The sequence below is a fragment of the Salvelinus alpinus genome, chromosome 31, assembly GCF_045679555.1.
Source record: "Salvelinus alpinus chromosome 31, SLU_Salpinus.1, whole genome shotgun sequence".
Classification (NCBI taxonomy): domain Eukaryota; kingdom Metazoa; phylum Chordata; class Actinopteri; order Salmoniformes; family Salmonidae; genus Salvelinus; species Salvelinus alpinus.
Window position 1 is genome coordinate 23,548,577 of NC_092116.1, and position 13,955 is coordinate 23,562,531.

Below are 13,955 nucleotides of genomic sequence, written 5' to 3' on the forward strand. Positions count from 1 at the left end.
GCAAGCAAGGAGGCCTACAAACCAGACTCAGTTACACCAGCTCTGTCAGGAGGAATGGGCCAAAATTCACCCAACTTATTGTGGGAAGATGGAGAAGGCTACCCGAAATGTTTGACCCAAGTTAAACAATTTAAAGGCAATGCTACCAAATACTAATTGAGTGTATGTAGACTTCTGACCCACTGGGAATGTGATGAAAGTAATACAAGCTGAAATAAATCATTCTCTCTACTATTATTCTGACATTTCACATTCTTAAAATAAAGTGGTTATCCTAACTGACCTAAAACAGGGATTTTTTACTCAGATTAAATGTCAGGAATTTTGTGAAACTGAGTTTAAATGTATTTGGCTAAGGTGTACAGTGGGGAGAACAAGTATTTGATACACTGCCGATTTTGCAGGTTTTCCTACTTACAAAGCATGTAGAGGTCTGTAATTTTTATCATAGGTACACTTCAACTGTGAGAGACGGAATCTAAAACAAAAATCCAGAAAATCACATTGTATGATTTTTAAGTAATTAATTTGCATTTTATTGCATGACATAAGTATTTGATACATCAGAAAAGCAGAACTTAATATTTGGTACAGAAACCTTTGTTTGCAATTACAGAGATCATACGTTTCCTGTAGTTCTTGACCAGGTTTGCACACACTACAGCAGGGATTTTGGCCCACTCCTCCATACAGACCTTCTCCAGATCCTTCAGGTTTCGGGGCTGTCGCTGGACAATACGGACTTTCAGCTCCCTCCAAAGATTTTCTTTTGGGTTCAGGTCTGGAGACTGGCTAGGCCACTCCAGGACCTTGAGATGCTTCTTACGGAGCCACTCCTTAGTTGCCCTGGCTGTGTGTTTCGGGTCGTTGTCATGCTGGAAGACCCAGCCACGACCCATCTTCAATGCTCTTACTCAGGGAAGGAGGTTGTTGGCCAAGATCTCGCGATACATGGCCCCATCCATCCTCCCCTCAATACGGTGCAGTCGTCCTGTCCCCTTTGCAGAAAAGCATCCCCAAAGAATGATGTTTCCACCTCCATGCTTCACGGTTGGGATGGTGTTCTTGGGGTTGTACTCATCCTTCTTCTTCCTCCAAACACGGCGAGTGGAGTTTAGACCAAAAAGCTATATTTTTGTCTCATCAGACCACATGACCTTCTCCCATTCCTCCTCTGGATCATCCAGATGGTCATTGGCAAACTTCAGACGGGCCTGGACATGCGCTGGCTTGAGCAGGGGGACCTTGCGTGCGCTGCAGGATTTTAATCCATGACGGCGTAGTGTGTTACTAATGGTTTTCTTTGAAACGGTGGTCCCAGCTCTCTTCAGGTCATTGACCAGGTCCTGCCGTGTAGTTCTGGGCTGATCCCTCAACTTCCTCATGATCATTGATGCCCCACGAGGTGAGTTCTTGCATGGAGCCCCAGACCGAGGGTGATTGACCGTCATCCTGAACTTCTTCCATTTTCTAATAATTGCGCCAACAGTTGCTGCCTTCTCACCAAGCTGCTTGCCTATTGTCCTGTAGCCCATCCCAGCCTTGTGCAGGTCTACAATTTTATCCCTGATGTCCTTACACAGCTCTCTTGTCTTGGCCATTGTGGAGAGGTTGGAGTCTGTTTGATTGAGTGTGTGGACAGGTGTCTTTTATACAGGTAACGAGTTCAAACAGGTGCAGTTAATACAGGTAATGAGTGGAGAACAGGAGGGCTTCTTAAAGAAAAACGAACAGGTCTGTGAGAGCCGGAATTCTTACTGGTTGGTAGGTGATCAAATACTTATGTCATGCAATAAAATGCAAATTAATTACTTAAAAATCATACAATGTGATTTTCTGGATTTTTGTTTTAGATTCCGTCTCTCACAGTTGAAGTGTACCTATGATAAAAATTACAGACCTCTACATGCTTTGTAAGTAGGAAAACCTGCAAAATTGGCAGTGTATCAAATACTTGTTCTCCCCACTGTATGTAAACTTCCGACTTCAACTGTATATGCCACCCCATCTGGTTTGTGCTTAGTGGGGCTATAATTTCTTTTTCAACAGGACAATGACCCAACACACCTCCAGGCTGTCTAAGGGCAATTTGACCAAGAAGGAGAGTGATGGAGTGCTGCATCAGACGACCTGGCCTCTACAATCACCCGACCTCAACCCAATTGAGATGGTTTGGGATGAGTTGGACCGCAGAGTGAAGGAAAAGCAGCCAACAAGTGCTCAGCATATGTGGGAAGCTGGTTGAGAGAATGGCAAGTGTGCAAAGCTGTCATCAAGGCTACTTTGAAGAATCTCAAATCAAAATATATTTTAACAACTTTTTTGGTTACTACATGATTCCATATGTGTTCTTTCTTAGTTTGTCTTCACTATTATTCTACAATGTAGAAAATATTAAAAATAAAGAACAACCCTTGAATGAGTAGATGTGTCTAAACTGGTGACTGGTACTGTATATCTTTTTATCATTTATTTCCTTTGAAAATATTTACTGTGTGTGAAATAAACACACAGTGAAAATATTTACATAGCCTTGATTGTTAAATAAACACACACTAATTTATTCGACATACAGTAATGATTTTCAAATTTCAAAACAATTAACATTGTATGTTACTTTTTACAAACGCATACGTCGCAAAGGTCTTAAAAGTCTGATTTATAGAACAGAAGAATACACATATAGCCATGTCACCTGTGGAGCGGTTGCCTCCTAAACATAAGCAGTAACACAAGCATGGTAAACTTCCTAGGTTGGAAGAAACCTCTATATCAGGGGTATTCATCCAGGGGTCTGCGAATACATATATATACACAAGGGTGCGTTCTGAGCCCTCTCCTGTACTCCCTGTTCACCCACGACTGCGTGGCCATGCACGCCTCCAACTCAATCATCAAGTTTGCGGATGACACTACAGTGGTAGGCTTGATTACCAACAACGACGAGACGGCCTACAGGGAGGAGGTGAGGGCCCTCGGAGTGTGGTGTCAGGAAAATAACCTCACACTCAACGTCAACAAAACAAAGGAGATGATTGTGGACTTCAGGAAACAGCAGAGGGAGCACCCCCCTATCCACATCGACGGGTCAGTAGTGGAGAAGGTGGAAAGTTTTAAGTTCCTCGGTGTACACATCACGGACAAACTGAATTGGTCCACCCACACAGACAGCGTTGTGAAGAAGGCGCAGCAGCGCCTCTTCAACCTCAGGAGGCTGAAGAAATTCGGCTTGTCACCAAAAGCACTCACAAACTTCTACAGATGCACAATCGAGAGCATCCTGTCGGGCTGTATCACCGCCTGGTACGGCAACTGCTCCGCCCACAACCGTAAGGCTCTCCAGAGGGTAGTGAGGTCTGCAGAACGCATCACCGGGGGCAAACTACCTGCCCTCCAGGACACCTACACCACCCGATGTCACAGGAAGGCCATAAAGATCATCAAGGACAACAACCACCCAAGCCACTGCCTGTTCACCCCGCTATCATCCAGAAGGCGAGGTCAGTACAGGTGCATCAAAGCAGGGACCGAGAGACTGAAAAACAGCTTCTATCTCAAGGCCATCAGACTGTTAAACAGCCACCACTAACATTTAGCGGCCGCTGCCAACATACTGACTCAACTCCAGCCACTTTAAAAATGGGAATTGATGGAAATTATGTAAAAATGTACCACTAGCCACTTTAAACAATGCCACTTAATATAATGTTTATATACCCTACATTACCCATCTCATATGTATATACTGTACTCTATATCATCTACTGCATCTTGCCATCTTTATGTAATACATGTACCACTAGCCACTTTAAACTATGCCACTTTATGTTTACATACCCTACAGTACTCATCTCATATGTATATACCGTACTCTATACCATCTACTGCATCTTGCCATGCCGTTCTGTACCACCACTCATTCATATATCTTTATGTACATATTCTTTATCCCTTTACACTTGTGTGTGTGTGTGTAAGGTAGTAGTTGTGGAATTGTTAGGTTAGATTACTTGTTGGTTATTACTGCATTGTCGGAACTAGAAGCACAAGCATTTCGCTACACTCGCATTAACATCTGCTAACCATGTGTATGTGACTAATAAAATTTGATTTGATTTGATTTATACAGTACCAGTCAAATGTTTAGACACAACTACTCATTCAAGGGTTGTTCTTTATTTTTACTATTTTCTAAACTTTTGACCGGTACCGTACATGGAAATAATATTATTAAATATAGTTATATCAGACCTGCACGTGGTGTCCAGGTCCTTCAGAAGGATGTTCAGAGCCAGCCCCTCCTGTCCCGGCTGAAGGAAAGCCCTGAGACGCACCACCTCAGCACCGATACAGTCCAACGCACTCTGGATGAACTACACACGGACAAACACAGATAGAGACACAGAGAGAGAGAGAACGACACACAGAACGAGAGAGCGACACACACAGAGGGCGAGAGCGACACACACAGAGGGCGAGAGAGCGACACACACAGAGGGCGAGAGAGCGACACACACAGAGGGCGAGAGAGCGACACACACAGAGGGCGAGAGAGCGACACACACAGAGGGCGAGAGCGACACACACAGAGGGCGAGAGCGACACACACAGAGGGCGAGAGCGACACACACAGAGGGCGAGAGCGACACACACAGAGGGCGAGAGCGACACACACAGAGGGCGAGAGCGACACACACAGAGGGCGAGAGCGACACACACAGAGGGCGAGAGCGACACACACAGAGGGCGAGAGCGACACACACAGAGGGCGAGAGAGCGACACACACAGAGGGCGAGAGCGACACACACAGAGGGCGAGAGCGACAGTCAGTAGTGTAGGAAGGCCCTCAGCCCCCATACAATCCAACACACTCTGAATGACCTAGAGGTCAGAGATCAAAACGTCAAATTGAGTTTAGTTAGACCATGTTTGTTACTGAACTTAGAAAAGACTAGGGGCCTGTTAGAAATCTTGATTACCTCAAGGAAGGGAGGAAAGGAAAGACCTTAACAGGGCCTAGAGAGGTTTACTTTCTTCAGTACAAGACAGTTTTACCTTGATGTGATCAGCCAGCTGCACGGTGCAGTCTTCAGTCTGCTCAGCTAGGTGGATGCTGTATAGTTGCTGCAACATAAAACAGATCGGTACGTCAATCAAGGCCTCACACAATCTGGAGTTTTATTTATTCTTAACAAAATTGATGAGGCTTGATAATGTGTTTCATCAGTGTTGAGTTGACAGAGTCGGCACTGTCGAGAGTATAGCGTGTGGTCAAGTGTTTTCGTCTCTCCGTCAGGTGTGCCATCGAGTGCATATGAAGAGTGTGTGTGTGAATCCGTGCGTGGTACTAGCCTGGTAGTACTTGATGGCCTTGGTGAGAGGCTCCACGTGTACAGTCTCATCCAGCTGGTCTTTGTGCAGCAGGTCAATGAAGAAGTCTAGGGAACGCTCATGGACACTCATCTCTGAGTAGAGAGTCCCCATCTGCGTATACACCTGCACACTGCAGCAGTTCAGAGCTCTAGGGGGAGAGAATATTTGATGGATGAAGTAAATGACACTACTCTGACAACAGCCACAGACGAGAGAAAGCAGACTGTCGAATGAGCTGGTACCCTATGTTACTTTCGAAAGATAGTATGTCAGATTTACAGTACACTTACTCTTCCTAATTAAGACAGAAAGTGATACAGAATCTAAAAGATAACTCCTTCATGGTTTTCCTTCCTATCAGGTAGTGGCAGAGAGAGACAGACACACTTGGCCTTACTGTTGGTATTTGTGCAGCGTGGCCTGCAGCAGGGTGAGAGAGTAGACCAGTCCTGAGGCGAAGCTGAGCTGTTCTCCAGGTGGTCCTCTCATCTTCACCCCAGTCCTCTCCACGGGGTTACCGTTCAGATCAAACTTCTCCTGGGCCTGCTTACTGATCAACTCAGCCTAGAGGGAGGGGGGAACATACATTTGGCATCTTGAAAAACAAGCAGACACACTCCTCGTCAAATGTTGAACCTGTTACTGTTCCCCTCTCTCCCTGTACCTTGCAGATGAGTCTTGGTATGAGCAGCAGCACCAGGATACAGTCGTGGTCTCCTCCGTGACGCAGGAAGGAGTCGGGCATGAAGGATGTGAGGAGAGACACCTGTCTGTTGGCCTGGCCCACCTCCATCTTCCTCAGCTCCATCTCTATGGCCTGGAGACACACACACACACACACACACACAGGACACACATTATTTATCTGCAATAACAGCACACACCTGTACATTTAACACTAAAATGCAATGCATGTTTCTCTGGGAACAAAAAGCACATCTGCAGACTGGTATGATGCTCCCAAAGTGTGAATGGGACAGTTGGACCCCAAGCTGGGTCTTCACCAGAACCTGCTGCTCTGTGTTCCTTACCTTGGCGTAGGCCTTGGTCTCAGCAAACTTGATCTTGAAGTCAAACAGCTCAGCTGGTGGCTGCTGGACCTGCTCTGCGTTGGCATTCTGAGCACTGGTCAGTTCCTTGTTGGCATCCTAGACACACACACACACACACACACACACACTTTAGATACAAACAACCAAAAGAAACCACTGTCACCTAACAACTTACCCATTTTGCTGAAAAGGAATGTGTTCAGGAAGTTCTTAACTCCAAAGTGTGACAAACAAGTTCACCTTTTCATTGTTTTAACTACTAAACATGCTTGTTAGTGTTTTTCAGTGTCATTCTTTTGATTGCATGTTCTTTGACACTCCTCTGAAGTTGTGATTTCCAACCATACCTGCAGGTTGGCGGCACATACCTGCAGGCTGGCAGTGAGCTGGCGGTACATACCTACAGGCTGGCAGTGAGCTGGCGGTACATACCTGCAGGCTGGCAGTGAGCTGGCGGTACATACCTACAGGCTGGCAGTGAGCTGGCGGTACATACCTGCAGGCTGGCAGTGAGCTGGCGGCACATACCTACAGGCTGGCAGTGAGCTGGCGGTACATACCTGCAGGCTGGCAGTGAGCTGGCGGTACTTGTTGATGGTCTGCTGATAGTCTGCTACAGTCTCCTGAGCAGCCTCCACTCTCTTCTGGGCCTCTCTCACCCTGGCCCCGTTCAGGTCCAACTGCTCCCTCAGCTCCATCTCTGTCTCTCGGCTGTTCTCCTGAAGCTCGTCATTCATCTCGTTGATCGCTTCCTGGAGGGGAGAGGTCAGGGTTGACGGGTTAAGGGTCAGAGCAGCTATAGTTGTGTAGTGATGAGTGGACAGGGGTTTAGATATAAAGTCATGCACAGATAGGGTTCAAACACAAACGGTGTCTCTCCGTCTCTAAAACAGTCTCCTTGCCAATGTCGTGGACCCACATGAAGGGCAAACAGTTGACACAGAGTTGGTTTTTCAAAACATACTAACAGAGTTGACTCAACAAATCACTGACTACTCAAAGCATACAAAGTAACGGAATTGACATGGATATCAAAGTTGACATTATGGTAACAGGGTTGACAGGGGTATTGTTGATTGAACTCACCAGGTCAGTGACTGTCTCTCTCAGCTCTCTGACTTTCTCCTCCAGGTCCAGATTCCTCTCAGTTAGAGTCTCTACCATCTCCTCTGCCCCGAGAGCAGCATCCACCTAGGACACATATAACACAGTTTAACCCTAACACCATCCACCTAGGACACATATAACACAGTTTAACCCTAACACCATCCACCTAGGACACATATAACACAGTTTAACCCTAACACCATCCACCTAGGACACACAGTACCAGTCAAAATGTTGGACACACCTACTCATTCAAGGGTTTTTCTTTATTTTCCACATTGTAGAATAATAGTGACGACATCAAAACTAGGAAATAACACATATGGAATAATGTAGAGAACAAAAAAAAGTGTTAAATCAAAACAGATTTTAGATTCTTCAAAGTAGCCACACTTTGCCTTGACAGCTTTGAACACTTGGCATTTGCTCAACCAGCTTCATGAGGAATGCTTTTGCAACAGTCTTGAAGGAGTTCCCACATATGCTGAGCACTTGTTGGCTGCCTTTCCTGGCCTCTGCGGTCCAACTCATCCCAAACCATCTCAATTGGGTTGAGGTCAGGGCATCTGATGCAGCACTCCATCACTATCCTTCTTGGTCAGCTAAACAGTTGCTCTTAGCAAAAATGTGTTTGGAGCTACCTTTTTAGCTAATAGGCTATGTTAAGAGTTTACACTTCCTTGTCCAATTAGATCCCGTGTGGCTCAGTTGGTAGTGCATGGCGCTTGCAACGCCAGGCATGTGGGTACGATTCCCACGGGGAAATAATATAAAAATGTCCCTCTGGATATGAGCGTCCGCTAAATGACTAAAATGCTAAATGACTAAAATGTAAATAATAATGTGGGCAGGTGAAAATAATGAAAAACAATCTACCAAAACTATTCATTTAAAAATGTTGATTACTTCTCCTTGCCATTATCATTCACCTGATGAGACATGAAATGTCATTTTTTTGCTAAAGTATGATGGTCCCTGGGTCACTAGTTTGCCAGGGGGGGGGGGGGGGGGGCGTTCCTGGGTCGCCGATATGCCAGGGAGGGGGTTCCTGTTCAAAAAGTTGAAGACCCCTGCTCTATATGAGCAACTGGCTAACCTGTTCACTGAGCTCATCCATGGTGGGCCGACTGACTAACCTGTTCACTGAGCTCATCCATGGTGGGCCGACTGACTAACCTGTTCACTGAGCTCATCCATGGTGGGCCGACTGACTAACCTGTTCACTGAGCTCATCCATGGTGGGCCGACTGACTGGCTAACCTGTTCACTGAGCTCATCCATGGTGGGCCGACTGACTGGCTAACCTGTTCACTGAGCTCATCCATGATGGGATGACTGACTAACCTGTTCACTGAGCTCATCCATGGTGGGCCGACTGACTAGCTAACCTGTTCACTGAGCTCATCCATGGTGGGCCGACTGACTAGCTAACCTGTTCACTGAGCTCATCCATGATGGGCCGACTGACTAACCTGTTCACTGAGCTCATCCATGGTGGGCCGACTGACTAACCTGTTCACTGAGCTCATCCATGGTGGGCCGACTGACTAACCTGTTCACTGAGCTCATCCATGGTGGGCCGACTGACTAACCTGTTCACTGAGCTCATCCATGGTGGGCCGACTGGCTAACCTGTTCACTGAGCTCATCCATGGTGGGCCGACTGACTAACCTGTTCACTGAGCTCATCCATGGTGGGCCGACTGACTAACCTGTTCACTGAGCTCATCCATGGTGGGCTGACTGACTAACCTGTTCACTGAGCTCATCCATGGTGGGATGACTGGCTAACCTGTTCACTGAGCTCATCCATGGTGGGCCGACTGACTGGCTAACCTGTTCACTGAGCTCATCCATGGTGGGCCGACTGACTAGCTAACCTGTTCACCGAGCTCATCCATGGTGGGCTGACTGACTGACTAACCTGTTCACTGAGCTCATCCATGGTGGGCCGACTGACTAACCTGTTCACTGAGCTCATCCATGGTGGGCTGACTGACTAACCTGTTCACTGAGCTCATCCATGGTGGGCCGACTGGCTAACCTGTTCACTGAGCTCATCCATGGTGGGCCGACTGACTGGCTAACCTGTTCACTGAGCTCATCCATGGTGGGCCGACTGGCTAACCTGTTCACTGAGCTCATCCATGGTGGGCCGACTGACTGGCTAACCTGTTCACTGAGCTCATCCATGGTGGGCCGACTGACTAACCTGTTCACTGAGCTCATCCAGGGTGGGCCGACTGACTAACCTGTTCACTGAGCTCATCCATGGTGGGCCGACTGACTAACCTGTTCACTGAGCTCATCCATGGTGGGCCGACTGACTAACCTGTTCACTGAGCTCATCCATGGTGGGCCGACTGACTAACCTGTTCACTGAGCTCATCCATGATGGGCCGACTGACTGGCTAACCTGTTCACTGAGCTCATCCATGGTGGGCCGACTGACTGGCTAACCTGTTCACTGAGCTCATCCATGGTGGGCCGACTGACTAACCTGTTCACTGAGCTCATCCATGGTGGGCCGACTGACTAACCTGTTCACTGAGCTCATCCATGGTGGGCCGACTGACTAACCTGTTCACTGAGCTCATCCATGGTGGGCCGACTGACTAACCTGTTCACTGAGCTCATCCATGGTGGGCCGACTGACTAACCTGTTCACTGAGCTCATCCATGATGGGCCGACTGACTAACCTGTTCACTGAGCTCATCCATGGTGGGCCGACTGACTAACCTGTTCACTGAGCTCATCCATGGTGGGCTGACTGACTAGCTAACCTGTTCACTGAGCTCATCCATGGTGGGCCGACTGACTAACCTGTTCACTGAGCTCATCCATGGTGGGCCGACTGACTGGCTAACCTGTTCACTGAGCTCATCCATGATGGGCTGACTGACTAACCTGTTCACTGAGCTCATCCATGATGGGATGACTGACTAACCTGTTCACTGAGCTCATCCATGATGGGCCGACTGACTAACCTGTTCACTGAGCTCATCCATGGTGGGCCGACTGACTAACCTGTTCACTGAGCTCATCCATGGTGGGCCGACTGACTAACCTGTTCACTGAGCTCATCCATGGTGGGCCGACTGACTGGCTAACCTGTTCACTGAGCTCATCCATGGTGGGCCGACTGACTGGCTAACCTGTTCACTGAGCTCATCCATGGTGGGCCGACTGACTAAACTGTTCACTGAGCTCATCCATGATGGGATGACTGACTAACCTGTTCACTGAGCTCATCCATGGTGGGCCGACTGACTGGCTAACCTGTTCACTGAGCTCATCCATGGTGGGCCGACTGACTAACCTGTTCACTGAGCTCATCCATGGTGGGCCGACTGACTAACCTGTTCACTGAGCTCATCCATGGTGGGCCGACTGACTGGCTAACCTGTTCACTGAGCTCATCCATGGTGGGCCGACTGACTGGCTAACCTGTTCACTGAGCTCATCCATGGTGGGCCGACTGACTGGCTAACCTGTTCACTGAGCTCATCCATGGTGGGCCGACTGACTGGCTAACCTGTTCACTGAGCTCATCCATGGTGGGCCGACTGACTAACCTGTTCACTGCGCTCATCCATGGTGAGCCGACTGACTAACCTGTTCACTGAGCTCATCCATGATGGGCCGACTGGCTAACCTGTTCATTGAGCTCATCCATGGTGGGCCGACTGGCTAACCTGTTCACTGAGCTCATCCATGGTGGGCCGACTGACTAACCTGTTCACTGAGCTCATCCATGATGGGCCGACTGACTAACCTGTTCACTGAGCTCATCCATGGTGGGCCGACTGGCTAACCTGTTCACTGAGCTCATCCATGGTGGGCCGACTGACTAACCTGTTCACTGAGCTCATCCATGATGGGCCGACTGGCTAACCTGTTCACTGAGCTCATCCATGGTGGGCCGACTGGCTAACCTGTTCACTGAGCTCATCCATGGTGGGCCGACTGACTAACCTGTTCACTGAGCTCATCCATGATGGGCCGACTGACTAACCTGTTCACTGAGCTCATCCATGGTGGGCCGACTGACTGGCTAACCTGTTCACTGAGCTCATCCATGGTGGGCTGACTGACTAGCTAACCTGTTCACAGAGCTCATTCATGATGGGCCGACTGACTGGCTAACCTGTTCACTGAGCTCATCCATGGTGGGCTGACTGACTAACCTGTTCACTGAGCTCATCCATGATGGGCCGACTGACTAGCTAACCTGTTCACCGAGCTCATCCATGGTGGGCCGACTGACTAACCTGTTCACTGAGCTCATCCATGGTGGGCTGACTGACTGGCTAACCTGTTCACCGAGCTCATCCATGGTGGGCCGACTGACTAGCTAACCTGTTCACCGAGCTCATCCATGGTGGGCCGACTGACTAGCTAACCTGTTCACTGAGCTCATCCATGGTGGGCCGACTGACTAACCTGTTCACTGAGCTCATCCATGGTGGGCCGACTGGCTAACCTGTTCACTGAGCTCATCCATGGTGGGCCGACTGACTAACCTGTTCACTGAGCTCATCCATGGTGGGCCGACTGGCTAACCTGTTCACTGAGCTCATCCATGGTGGGCCGACTGACTAACCTGTTCACTGAGCTCATCCATGATGGGCCGACTGGCTAACCTGTTCACTGAGCTCATCCATGGTGGGCCGACTGGCTAACCTGTTCACTGAGCTCATCCATGGTGGGCCGACTGACTAACCTGTTCACTGAGCTCATCCATGATGGGCCGACTGACTAACCTGTTCACTGAGCTCATCCATGGTGGGCCGACTGACTGGCTAACCTGTTCACTGAGCTCATCCATGGTGGGCTGACTGACTAGCTAACCTGTTCACAGAGCTCATTCATGATGGGCCGACTGACTGGCTAACCTGTTCACTGAGCTCATCCATGGTGGGCTGACTGACTAACCTGTTCACTGATCTCATCCATGATGGGCCGACTGACTAGCTAACCTGTTCACCGAGCTCATCCATGGTGGGCCGACTGACTAACCTGTTCACTGAGCTCATCCATGGTGGGCTGACTGACTGGCTAACCTGTTCACCGAGCTCATCCATGGTGGGCCGACTGACTGGCTAACCTGTTCACCGAGCTCATCCATGGTGGGCAGACTGACTAGCTAACCTGTTCACTGAGCTCATCCATGGTGGGCCGACTGACTAACCTGTTCACTGAGCTCATCCATGATGGGCCGACTGACTAACCTGTTCACTGAGCTCATCCATGGTGGGCCGACTGACTAACCTGTTCACTGAGCTCATCCATGGTGGGCCGACTGACTAACCTGTTCACTGAGCTCATCCATGGTGGGCCGACTGGCTAACCTGTTCACTGAGCTCATCCATGGTGGGCCGACTGGCTAACCTGTTCACTGAGCTCATCCATGGTGGGCCGACTGACTGGCTAACCTGTTCACTGAGCTCATCCATGGTGGGCCGACTGGCTAACCTGTTCACTGAGCTCATCCATGGTGGGCCGACTGACTGGCTAACCTGTTCACTGAGCTCATCCATGGTGGGCCGACTGGCTAACCTGTTCACTGAGCTCATCCATGGTGGGCCGACTGACTGGCTAACCTGTTCACTGAGCTCATCCATGGTGGGCCGACTGACTAACCTGTTCACTGAGCTCATCCATGGTGGGCCGACTGACTAACCTGTTCACTGAGCTCATCCATGGTGGGCCGACTGACTAACCTGTTCACTGAGCTCATCCATGGTGGGCCGACTGACTAACCTGTTCACTGAGCTCATCCATGGTGGGCCGACTGACTAACCTGTTCACTGAGCTCATCCATGATGGGCCGACTGACTGGCTAACCTGTTCACTGAGCTCATCCATGGTGGGCCGACTGACTGGCTAACCTGTTCACTGAGCTCATCCATGGTGGGCCGACTGACTAACCTGTTCACTGAGCTCATCCATGGTGGGCCGACTGACTAACCTGTTCACTGAGCTCATCCATGGTGGGCCGACTGACTAACCTGTTCACTGAGCTCATCCATGGTGGGCCGACTGACTAACCTGTTCACTGAGCTCATCCATGGTGGGCCGACTGACTAACCTGTTCACTGAGCTCATCCATGATGGGCCGACTGACTAACCTGTTCACTGAGCTCATCCATGGTGGGCCGACTGACTAACCTGTTCACTGAGCTCATCCATGGTGGGCTGACTGACTAGCTAACCTGTTCACTGAGCTCATCCATGGTGGGCCGACTGACTAACCTGTTCACTGAGCTCATCCATGGTGGGCCGACTGACTGGCTAACCTGTTCACTGAGCTCATCCATGATGGGCTGACTGACTAACCTGTTCACTGAGCTCATCCATGATGGGATGACTGACTAACCTGTTCACTGAGCTCATCCATGATGGGCCGACTGACTAACCT

At 49.2% G+C, this 13,955-nt stretch overlaps 1 protein-coding gene across 5 annotated transcripts in view; it reads right to left on the reverse strand.

Moving 5' to 3' along the window:
• LOC139561801 (dynactin subunit 1-like) overlaps positions 1–13,955 on the reverse strand; it is a 45,548-nt gene that overhangs the window by 14,055 nt on the left and 17,538 nt on the right. For all 5 annotated transcript variants that reach the window (XM_071379091.1, XM_071379090.1, XM_071379089.1 and 2 more), the window contains 8 exons: positions 7,513–7,617; positions 6,987–7,178; positions 6,406–6,522; positions 6,039–6,191; positions 5,772–5,938; positions 5,354–5,522; positions 5,057–5,125; positions 4,252–4,373 (listed from right to left, as the gene is read on the reverse strand). In XM_071379091.1, coding sequence (XP_071235192.1) covers positions 4,252–4,373; positions 5,057–5,125; positions 5,354–5,522; positions 5,772–5,938; positions 6,039–6,191; positions 6,406–6,522; positions 6,987–7,178; positions 7,513–7,617 — 1,094 coding nt within the window. The remainder of the gene's footprint in view (positions 1–4,251; positions 4,374–5,056; positions 5,126–5,353; positions 5,523–5,771; positions 5,939–6,038; positions 6,192–6,405; positions 6,523–6,986; positions 7,179–7,512; positions 7,618–13,955) is intronic.